The sequence below is a fragment of the Desmodus rotundus genome, chromosome 10, assembly GCF_022682495.2.
Source record: "Desmodus rotundus isolate HL8 chromosome 10, HLdesRot8A.1, whole genome shotgun sequence".
In the NCBI taxonomy this organism is placed as follows: Eukaryota; Metazoa; Chordata; class Mammalia; order Chiroptera; family Phyllostomidae; genus Desmodus; species Desmodus rotundus.
In genome coordinates, this window is record NC_071396.1 from 57759344 (window position 1) to 57771407 (window position 12064).

Here is a 12064-nt window from a genome sequence, read left to right on the forward strand (position 1 = left end):
TGGTCTTTGAGATGTGAGTCACCATTCTCCCAGGTCCCAGCATCTGAATAAAACCCTTTTTCCTTTTGCATCAGCGTGTGTTTCATGAGTTTGGTTTTCATTATGGCAGGCAGCCGAGCCCACTTGTTCGGTTACAAGGGCATTTCTCACTAGGACCCTGAGCTCCCCAATACTGGGGTCTCGGCACTGCCAAGCTCAGTCAGCTAAACACACAGCCATTCCTTACCTGCACAGACCCACACCAAAGCAGCCAGCCCCAGGGATAGTGAAGTTAGTGAGGTTTGCATGTTTGTCCACCCATTCATGTGTGGTCCAGTAGGCATGGATTCCCACTCAGACCTGTAGGGTTGGATGTTGGGGGTAGGCAGATCCACCCAATGGGAGGAGGGGGTTCCAGGACTTTGGAACCCTGTGTAGGCTCTCTCAGGCCCCCACAGATATCCCCCCTAATGATAAGCCTATAAACTAGACTGGCTTTCTCACGCACTTGAGACCTGCCTCCAGTGATATCAGGTACCCCAGAAAACCAGCAGCATGGACCCTTCCTCTCTGTCATATTCCTGTACATTCCTACCTCTTGTTCTCTGCGCCCCCTGCTACCATTAGCCCCTATTCCTCACCCCACCCCACAGGCTAAGGACAGACTTGGCCCAGTCTGGCCTGCATGACCAGCCATGATTCCTCCCTTGACATGACTGGCTTATTAGGGCAGACATGGAAGCCACCCTGCCTGATGAGACTCAGCCCCCAACTGAGAACCAGAGCCTGGCATCAGAGTGATGGGGCAGGGCCCAGACTCTCATCCAAAGCTCAGGAAGGCCACTAACACTGCTGGTTACTGGCCTAGGTGAAGCACTGCTGTCTGAAACTGGTTTATGTGACAGCCAGGCCTGCTCTGCCCTATGTGGGCACTTGTACTACCTAAGGAAGAGGGAACCCAGAGCAACTGAACTTCAATGGGTATATTGGGCTCCCTCACCTGGGTTTAGGCCCAGGCACAATGATTAATGGGCTAAAAGAACCTGGGCCACTCGACCACTGCAGGCCTCGGTTTCCTTGTCTAAAAAGTACAGAAGTTGTAATCAGAAAGTCTCTGAAGCCTTCCTGGCCCTCATAATAGATGCCAAATTGTGTCCATCCCAGCCACCAGAGCCAGACAGAAGGGCAATGGGCAGAGAGGAGCTGCTTACCCGCTCCACAAGGCCATGCTTGTGCTTCAACTTGTACACTCTCAGCCTGGGCAAGAGGCTCTCAGCATAGTTCTTGTCCTCCAGTCCATGCAGTAAAATGCCGTGGAAGGCCAGACGGCACATGTTGGCATGAATGTCTGTATCTAGCCTGGAACCAATCACCAGGCACAGCCGAGGGCAGGTGACAGGCTTCTCAAACTCTACAAGGGCCCACTGCTGCCGAGGATACTGGCCTTCTGCGGCTTGGCCCACCTCACTGGCCTGACCACTGCTTACTGCCCCTGGCACCAGATCTTTGCAGAGGTACTGCTCCTGGAACAGGTATTCTTTGGAGAAGTTGAAGGTGTCCAGCACAGGCTCATGGTCAAAGCTGTCAGGAGCAGGGCTGAAGAACATCAATCGGCCCATGACAGTCTCATGGCCCACTGTGATGTGGAACTTGGCCTTGGTCTGCAGGGGTGCCCGAAAATATGGGATCTTCTCCACGGAGATGAGGGCTGCATGGACAGTGTGCAGGGACTCAGGGGCACACACCAGGCCACGTTCCAGCAGCTTGGGATCAAACTGAGTGACACAGATGCCTAGCCGGTCTCCCTGCATGGCCGAGGTGACAGGCATGTGGAACATCTGCATGGACTTGACCTTCTTCACAACCTGGTCAGGAGCAAAAGACAAAGGTCATGAAACCCACAGGCTCTGAGGTTGGGGGTTCCAGGTGGAGAAATCCCTGTCCCATGCCACCATGTGCCAGCTGTGGGGAACTCTGGGCCCAGACTCCCCTTAAACAGAGCAGACTCTACCCTGCAAATATGAGGCCCAGGTCCACAGGAAACCCTAGTCCAGGAAGTGGACAGTGGTCACAGTAGCCAAATCATTCACTACCTTAGTTTCCTCCAACATTCTAGTCCCCGCTTTACCCCAAGCTCCATTGCCACACATCTTTGTCTTGAGCCCTCTGTATAGGCTTGCCATCCCATGCAGAAGGGCCCCCCAGTTCCTCAGCCTTCCAACTTATGCCCATTTGTTCTTGAAAGCTCAGGCCAAAAACCACTGCACTGCTCTGGGAAGTCTGACCAGACTCCAGTGGGTAGAATCTGTCTTTCTCCATGGTCCCACCTCAGCCCCTCTCGATCACACTCGGCCTGCTGTGCTATCACTGCTTAATCTGTACCCATCTGCCTGCTAGCCTGTGGGCTTCTCCAGAGCAGGGCCATTCCTCATTCATCAATGCATATATCCTAGCTGTTTGCCAGGCACTATTCTAAGGGTAGGAACAGAGTGAAGTCTATTTCCAAAGAGCTTAACACCCAGAAAAAAAAAACAAAATTATAAACATATTAATATATCAACTTAATTTATATTAACACAAGTAAAATACAATTTTTTGTATTTAAATATATATAACTAATATCTATTTTTATGTCTGTATGCATATTATATATAACATGCTATAGAGAAGGCCTGGGGTTGGGGGAGCGTCTGGCTTTTTCAGATCAGTGGTTAGGAAAGATCCCTGTAGAGGCAATGCCTGATCATAGGAAGAAGCTGTGTGAAGGTCCAGAAGAAGTTCTAAACAGAGGAACCAATAAGTGCAAAGGCCTGAAAGAGGCTTGGTGAATTTAAGAAATAAAGAAAGACATGGAGGACTTCAGCAGGGAGTGGGGGAGGGGAGGGCAGGCGGATAGGAAGTAACCCAGGAGTTTAGGCAAGCTTGATTTTATCTCTGCTTCTAAATCATTACACCAACTCTACACCAGGCAGATTTCTGTACCCACAGTTTGTAAATCAGGAACAGACATGGAATAGGCCCTGACAAATGTTCACGAAATGAACGTTCCTACTAAGATTCATTGTCTCAGAGGCGAGATGAAATCATGTTCATGGATTTCTGCTTAGCAAAGCAGAGAAATGTAACATATTTCAGGAAACCTGCCATTAAAAATTGTTAACCTAAAGATAAATTTGACCTTCAGGTCAGAAACATCTTTGCCTACAAAGTGGGGTGTATGGAACACTCATTTTCTCCCTGGATAAAGGGAGAATGCTATAATGACATCAGGCCCAGGTCCCTTTCTGGAGAGCTATAATACTCAAGTGTTTGTTTAAAGATCATTAACTGCCTAACAAAAAGGTCAGGGGGCAAAGAAAGTGACAGGCACAGTGTCAAAAGCCATAGCCAAGATCAATCAAAGAGAAACATCAAACACCTCTGAAAAAGTCTGTAAGGGCAAAGGGAAACTTAGATTTTTAGGAATGCATCTCAGAGTAACTGGAGAATACTGAATATTATCTCATACTAAGTGTCTGCTCAGTGAGGTAGGACCTGAATTACAACTTCTTCCCCCAAGACTCGCAGTAGCCCAGTGAGCTGTCCTCTGGCCCATAATGCTGCCCTCTCTCTCCTCCGGGCCAACTTTCTAAAACACAGGTCTGATGATGCAATCCTTTGACACCAACACATACATGGGCTCCTATCTTCTACATTGACTTTTAAATCTTTTGGGTATAGCTGTTGTGAACAGGAAATGCTTTGGTTGACTGAACTATGGGGAAACAGTCACTCCCACTGAGTGATGCTGCTTAGGGTGGGTGGGGCCTGCCACAGCCCCCAGGATCCTCTTTGCTTGCCAGGCTCCTCTGCCTTCACTGGAACCTTCCACCACCAGGCCCATCTTACAGCTCTTCCTGCCCCATCGTCTCCCAACCCTTTAACCACAAACAATGGGAGCTTGAGTGATTCATTGTACACACCATGGTTCTGTACGTCTCTGCCCTGGGTCCATGAGGCTCCTTCTCCCTGGGACTTCTTCCACCTGGCAAATTCTCGTTCATCGCTAAATCCCCAGCTCTCAAGTCACCTCCCTGGAGGGCTTTCCTGCCCCCTCTGGACAGAGCTGCTTGCTATCCTCTGTGACTCTTAGCCTGAGTTGTCATTGCTGGTTGATGGTCCTGTCAGCTCTACCTCCATGTACTTACTGATTTAAATGACAATATAATAAACATCTACAACCCATGATCCACCTAAGACTCAACATTACCAAGAACTCTATACCCCCATGTGTTCTCTCCCCACCTAGCTCTCCAACTTGCCCCAGATGGAGATAACCAGGCCCTTGGATTTGGTGTGTTACATTCCCTTTCATTCTACACACGTGCGTGTGGTTGTATAGAGGCTGACTACATATGCAGGACATATGCCTAACCAATAACTTACTTTGCTTTGTGAATTATTGAACTTCGACTTGGTGCATGTGTTGGCAGCACCTGTGGCTCCCTCACTGCTAATGTGGTATATCACATGATATGCACAGACCACGATCCAGTCTCCTATAGATGCTCACTTGGGCCATTTCCAGTTTTTTACTAGAAAATGCTATGATGAATTCCTTTTCACACAATAATTCTGCCTAGTGCACAGTGCAAGAAGAGGTTCTGGAGGACACAGGTCATGGACTAAACTGCTGGGTGCCAGGGGGAATGAGATAAAGTGTCACCATATGTTCTACCAGCAGGGCCAGAGACACGTGGTGAACACACATCTTCAACATTTGACAATGTCTGGTTTCTTAATTTCTGCCTATCAAATTTGTATGATCTCCCTTTTTAAATCCTTAAGACGGGGCCATGATATACCTACTACTGCATCCTTAGTGCCAAGCACAGGAGGCTGCTGAAAAATCCAGTACCTCTGAAGAGAATGACTACACCTGACTCTGGAGGAGAAACTCCTCATGGCAAAAATACACCTGGCAGAGTACTGAGCTGAGATTGCAGACCTGCTGGGGCCTGAGAGACACTGTTAGAGAAGGCAGCCAGAGACTGACAGCCTTACTGCACCCATCGAGTTGACCACCAAGCAGGCTTTATTCAAAGCATGTTCTCTTTTCAACAGGGCTCGTGTTCTTACAGCTGAAATAATAAAGAATGCCTTAAGAGGGCACTGTGCAGAGCAAAAAGACAAATAACTGCAAATCAAGATTTGAAGGGCTAGACAGAATATTGTGAAAGAGATAAAGATGGGGACAGGGTGGTGTGACACTACTGTGGGCTCTCACAGGGTGCATACAGACAGCATTGTCACATGGGGTCATTGGCAAGCCCTCATTCCACCAAGATACATTTTAAGAATACAAAACTCCATCCAGGTCATCAAAAATATAGAAAAGTAGATAGTTTTACCAACTTAAGAATGGGGAAAACAGACTTTCCTTTCAGTCATTTATTTTCTACCCATCTCTTCACCACCTCACTCACCAAATACAGGAGAGGGCAAAAGTAGGTTTATAGTTATAATATAAATAAATAATACAATAATTAATAAATGATAGAATAAATTATGCTTTGCATACTCAAAACTGTAAACCTACTTTTTCCCACCCCTGTATTTACTAATATCTGTGTCAAGTGGCTGAGACACTGTATATGCATTCACTCAATACATACTTACTAAATTTCTCTCATGCACCAGGCCGTGGAATGATACAGGGGTGAACAGAAAAGATACAGTTTGGATCCTTTACTGGGGGAGGGGGGCGGGAAGCAGGCATCAAGTCATCAACTAACAAATTCAGAATTAAAAAACCATGGGGAGATGCTATTAGAGAAAATAACTGGAGGATCTACTGTATTTTGCTGTGTATGATGTGCACTTTTTGACCAAAGTTTTGAGGGAAAAATAAGGATGTGCATTATACATGGGTAGTACTAATCTCGTATCTATATAAATGTTTTTCTTTTATTTATGCTTATGCATTAAAAGTGTAACTCTATAAAGCAATAACAATATCTGTGTGCAAACAAATACCCTGGAATATGATAATTAGTTTGTTTCTAAATATAAATAAATAAATAAATAAATGAGCTAAAAAATTAAAACTAAAAATTTTTTTCCCTTAAAGTTTGGGCCAAAAATGTGGGTGCGCAGTATACACAGGAGCACATTGTACATTGCAAAATATGTTACTTCTTCCTGGGTGGTCAGGGAGGGCTTCCCTGAGAAGGTGGCACTGAAGCTGGCCAGCTGGATGAGAAGGAACTGCCCACAGGAGCTCCAGGCAGAGGAAGAGCAGAGTGGGCAGATGCCTCTGAGGTGGAAAAGAATATAGCCTGTTTAAGACTGAAAGACAGTGAGGGTGGCTGAGGAGAGTGGAGTCAGGTTGGCCATACAGGCCAGCCACCTTCACCTTATGAAGGATAACAGAAAGCCACCAGTAGTAGAAGCCTGAGCAGAGGAATGACACCTTTTATTTTTGCCAAAGCTTTCAAATTTTTATTTTTCTTAATTATATTTTATTGATTATGTTATTACAGACATCCTGATTTTTCCCCTTTGGCACCTTCCACCCAGCACCCGCCACTCTCTCAGGCCATTCCCCCGCCATTGTTCATGTCCATGGGTCATGGGTATAAGTTCTTTGGCTACTCCATTTCCTATACTTTGCATCCCCATGGCTATTCTGTAACTACATATTTGTACTTCTTAATCCCCTCACCTCTTCACCCATTCCCCCAAATCCCCCTCCCATCTGGCAACTGTCAAAATACTCTATGCATGATTTGGTCTCTGTTATTCTTGTTTGCTTTAGGTTGTTTTTTAGATTCAATAGTTGATAGATTTGTATTCTTGGCCATTTTACTGTTTATAGGTTTGATCTTCTTCCTTTTCTTAATAAGGCCCTTTAGCCTTTTATATAATAATAGTTTGGTAATGATGCACAAGTTTTTTCTTGTCTGGGAAACTCTTTATCTGTCCTTCAATTCTCAATGTTACTTTTTCTGGGTAGAACAATCTTGACTGTAGGTGCCTGCTTTCCATGACTTTGAATATTTCTTGCCAATCCCTTCTAGCCTGCAAAGTTTCTTTCAAGAAATCAGCTCACAGTCTTATGGGAACTCCCCTATAGGTAAATAACTTCTTTTATCTTGCTGCTTGTAAGATTCTCTAACATTGGCATTTTAATTACGATGTGTCTAGGAGTGGGCCTCTTTACATCCATCTTGTTTGGGACTCCCTGTGCTTCCTGGAATTGCATGTCTATTTCCTTCACCAAATTAGGGAAGTTTTCTGTCGTTATTTTTTCAAATAGATTTCCTCTTTCTCTTATTCTGGCATCCCTAGAGTGTTGGACCTCTTAAAGTTGTCCCAGAGGCTGCTTACACTATCCTCATGTTTTTTAGATTCTTTTTTCTTCTTGTTCTGATGGGTTATTTTTGCTTCCTTATGTTCCAAACCATTAATTGGATTCTCAGCTTCATCCACTCTACTGTTGCTTCCCTGTAAATTATTCTTTATTTCAATTAAGGAATCCTTCATTTCTAAGTGGATCTTTTTTATGCTTCTTAGGTCTTCACTAAGTTCCTTGAGCATCCTTATAACCATTGTTTTGAACTCTGCATCTGATAGATTGCTTATCTCCATTTTGTTTAGCTCCTTTTCGGGAGTTTTGATCTGTTCTTTCATTTGGACCATGTTTCTTGGTCTCCCTGTTTTGGCAGCCACCCTGTGTTTCTCCCTATGTATTAGGTAGAGCTGCTTTGATTCCATGTCTTGGTAGTGTGGCCTAAAGTAGTAGGTATCCTATAGGGTCCAGTGGCACAGCCTCCCTTATCACCCAAGCTGGGTACACAAGATGTATCCTTTGTGTGGGCTGAGTACACCCTCCTCTTGTAGTTGAGTCTTGATTGCTGTTGGCAGGTCAGTGGGAGGCATTTACCCAGCCCAGTCAGCTGCAAAAGCTGGCAGTGACCACTGACCTCCATCCTCTGCCCTCTGAGGGGCAGGGTTGTGGTGCTCTGAGTTGGTCTATAGCTGCACACTGGATTCACAGGCTCTGGGGTTTCCCATGTGGTACAGGGCAAGGTCAGCCTCCTCCTGTGTTTTACCCGGGGCCACCCTGCCTGAGTTATAAAACAATCTGAGATGGGTGTTACTTGTGCTGGATTTGGAGATTCCCAGGTGAAGCCAATATGTGAATTAGGGCTGGCTGCTGCTAGTGCTGGGCCTGACTTTCATGAGGTTAGCTGTTGCTTGTTTGATAGAATAGGAAGTTGTGAGGCATGAGCCAAGACTAGCCATTCATGCGGAAAAGCAGCTTGGGTGGGCCCTTAAATTGCGTGGGGTGTAATCTCAGGGGATATCCAGGGTGGGACAAACAATGCAGTCCAGGTAGATGGAGACTCAGATATGGCACCAACTTGCTGGCTCTGTTGGGGGAGGGTTTAGAAAAGGGACTATGCTCTCTGCTTACCTCGATGCCAGACTTCAGTTTGTCCCTTTTTTTAAAAATTTTTTTATTGTTATTCAATTACAGTTGTGTGCCTTTTCTCCCCATCCCTCCACCCCACCCCGGCTAGACCCACCTCCCTCCTCCACCACCACCCTACCCCTTGATTTGGTCCATGTGTCCTTTATAGTAGTTCCTGTAATACCCTCTTCCCACTGTCCCCACCCCACTCCCCCCTGGCTATTGTTAGATTGTTCTTAACTTCAATGTCTCTGGTTATATTTGGTTTGCTTTTTTCTTCTATTGATTATGCTCCACTTAAGGGTGAGATCATATGGTATTTGTACCTCAATGCCTGGCTTATTTCACTTAGCATAATGCTCTCCATTTCCATCCATTCTGTTGCAAAGGGTATAAGCTCCTTCTTTCTCTCTGCTGCGTAGAATTCCATTGTGTAAATACACCATAGTTTTTGGATCCACTTGTTTGCTGATGGGCACTTAGGTTGCTTCCAGTACTTGGCTATTGTAAATTGTGCTGCTATGAACATTGGGGTACATAGGTTCTTTTGGATGGGTGTTTCAGGGATCTTAGGGTATAACCCCAGCAGCGGAATTGCTGGGTCAAAGGGCAGATCCATTTTTAGTTTTCGGAGGAAATTCCATACTGTTTTCCACAGTGGCCTCACCAGTCTGCATTCCCACCAACAGTGCACTAGGGTTCCCTTTTCTCCGCATCCTCTCCAACCTTTGTTTGTGGATTTGTTTATGTTGGCCACTCTGACTGGTGTGAGATGGTACCTCATTGTGGTTCTAATTTGCATCTCTCTGATGGCTAGTGATGCTGAGCATCTTTTCATATGTCTCTGGGCCCTCTGTATGTCTTCCTTGGAGAAGTGTCTGTTTAAGTCCTTTACCCATTTTTTAACTGGGTTGTTTGTCATCCTGGAGTGGAGTCATGTGAGTTCTTTATATATTTTGGAGATCAGGCCCTTGTCTGAGGTATCATTGGCAAATATGTTTTCCCATACTGTTGGTTCTCTTTGTAATTTGGTGCTGTTTTCTTTAGCCATGGAGAAACCTTTTATTTTGATGAGGTCCCATTTGTTTATTCATTCCTTCATGTCCCTTGCTTTAGGGGATGTGTCTGTGAGGATGTTGCTGCGTGGAATGTCTGAGATTTCCTGCCAATGTTTTCCTCAAGGACGTTTATGGTGTTACAACTTATATTTAAGTATTTTATCCATCTTGAGTTTATTTTCGTGTATGGCGTAAGTTGGTGATTGAGTTTCATTTTTTGCACGTAGCTGTCCAGATCTCCCAACACCATCTGCTGAAGAGGCTGTTTTTGCTCCATTTTATGCTCCTGCCTCCTTTGTCAAATATTAATTGACTGTAAAAATTTGAGTTTATTTCTGGGCTCTCTGTTCTCTTCCATTCATCTATGTGCCTGTTTTTATGCCACTACGAGGCTGTTTTGATTACGGTGGCCTTGTAATACAGTTTGATATCAGGTATTGTGATCCCTCCTGCTTTGTTCTTCTTTCTCACAATTGCTGCAGCTATTTGGGATCGTTTATGGTTCCATATAAATTTCTGCAATGTTTGTTCTATATCTGTGAAATATGTCATGGGTACTCTAATAGGGATTGCATTGAATCTATAAATTGCTTTGGGAAGTATGGCCATTTTGATGATGTTAATTCTTCCAATCGATAAGCACGGTACATGCTTCCATTTGTTTGTGTCGTCCTTAATTTCATTCTTCAGTGTTGTGTAGTTTTCTGAGTACAGGTCTTTTACCTCCTTGGTTAGGTTGATTCCTAGGTACTTTATTTTTCTTGTCGCTATATCAAATGGGATTTTTTCCCTGATTTCTGTTTCTGCAGTTTCATTGTTGGTATACAGGAATGCCTTTGATTTCTGAGTATTGACTTTGTATCCCGCTGTTTTCCCAAATTCATTTATTAGGTAGAGTAGTTTTTTGGTGGAGTCTATAGGATTTTCCATGTACACTATCATGTCATCTGCAAACAGTGACAGTTTCATTTCCTCCTTTCCAATTTGGATGCCTTCTATTTCTTTTTCTTGTCAGATTGCTGCAGCTAGGACTTCCAATACTATGTTGAATAGGAGTGGTGAGAGAGGGCATCCTTGTCTTGTTCCTGATCTTAGTGGGAAAGCTGTAAGTTTTTGTCCATTGAGTATGATGTTGGCTGTAGGTCTCTCATATATGGCCTTTATTATGTTGAGGAATGCTCCCTGTATTCCCACTTTGCTGAGTGTTTTTATCATAAATGGGTGCTGTACCTTATCAAATGCTTTTTCCGCATCTATTGATATGATCATGTGATTTTTGTCTTTGGTGTTGTTGATGTGATATATTATGTTTATTGATTTGCGAATATTGTACCATCCTTGCATCCCTGGGATGAATCCCACTTGGTCATGGTGGATGATCTTTTTAATGTATTGCTGGATGCGGTTTGCCAATATTTTGTTGAGAATTTTAGCGTCTATGTTCATCAGTGATATTGGCCTGAAGTTTTTTTTCTTCGTTGTGTCTTTATCTGCTTTTGGGATTAGGATGATGCTGGCTTCATAAAAAGTTTGGGAGTCTTCCATCAGTTTGGATTTTTTCGAATAGTCTGTGAAGGATAGGGGTTAGCTCTTCCTTGAATGCTTTGTAGAATTCTCCTGTGAAACCATCTGGTCCAGGGCTTTTGTGTGATGGGAGTTTTTTGATGACTGCTTCAATTTCCTCTGCTGTTATTGGTCTGTTCAGGTTTTCTGCTTGTCTTCATTCAGTTTTGGAATATTATATTTTTCTAGAAATGTGTCCATTTCACCTAGGTTTTCAAATTTCTTGGCATACAGTTCTTCATAGTAATTTCTTACAATCCTTTGTATTTCTGTGGTATCAGTTGTAATCTCTCCTCTTTCATTTCTAATTGTGTTTATTTGGTCCTCTCTCTTTTTTTCTTGATGAGCCTACTTAAAGGCTTGTCGATTTTGTTTATCTTTTCAAAGAACCAGCTCCTGAATTCATTGATCCTTAGAATTGTGCTTTTAGTCTCTATGTCATTTAACTCTGCTCTGATCTTGGTTATTTCCTTCCTTCTGCTTGCTCTGGGCTGTCTTTGTTGTTGTTCCTCCAGTTCTTGTAGGCGTAGGGTTATGTTGTTTGTTTGAAATGTTTCTATCTTTCTAAGGTAGGCCTGTATTGCTATGAACTTCCCTCTCAGGACTGCCTTTGCTGTGTCTCGTAGGTTTTGGGTTGTTGTGAGTTCATTTTCATTTGTTTCCAGAAAGTTTTTGATTTCTTCCCTAATCTCGTTCCTTACCCATTCATTGTTTAATAGCATGCTATTCAGTCTCCATGATTTTGAGTGTTTTGGGTTTTTTCCTTTGGGGTTGGTTTCTAGTTTTAGTCCCTTGTGGTCAGAGAAAATGCTTGATACAATTTCAATTTTCTTGAATTTCTTGAGGCTTGCTTTGTGTCCTATCATGTGCTCTATCTTTGAAAATGTCCATGTACACTTGAAAAGAATGTGTATTTTGCTTCTTTCGGATGAAAAGCTCTCTCTATATATCAGTTAAGTCCATTTCCTCTAGGATATTGTTAAGTGACACAATATCCTTGTTGATATTT

At 43.8% G+C, this 12064-nt stretch overlaps 1 protein-coding gene across 3 annotated transcripts in view; it reads right to left on the bottom strand.

The window, feature by feature from the left end:
- The window catches only part of EEFSEC (eukaryotic elongation factor, selenocysteine-tRNA specific), a 365489-nt gene that overhangs the window by 70230 nt on the left and 283195 nt on the right, over positions 1-12064 (bottom strand). For all 3 annotated transcript variants that reach the window (XM_024580197.3, XM_045187763.2, XM_045187762.2), the window contains one exon: positions 1191-1844. In XM_024580197.3, coding sequence (XP_024435965.2) covers positions 1191-1844 — 654 coding nt within the window. The remainder of the gene's footprint in view (positions 1-1190; positions 1845-12064) is intronic.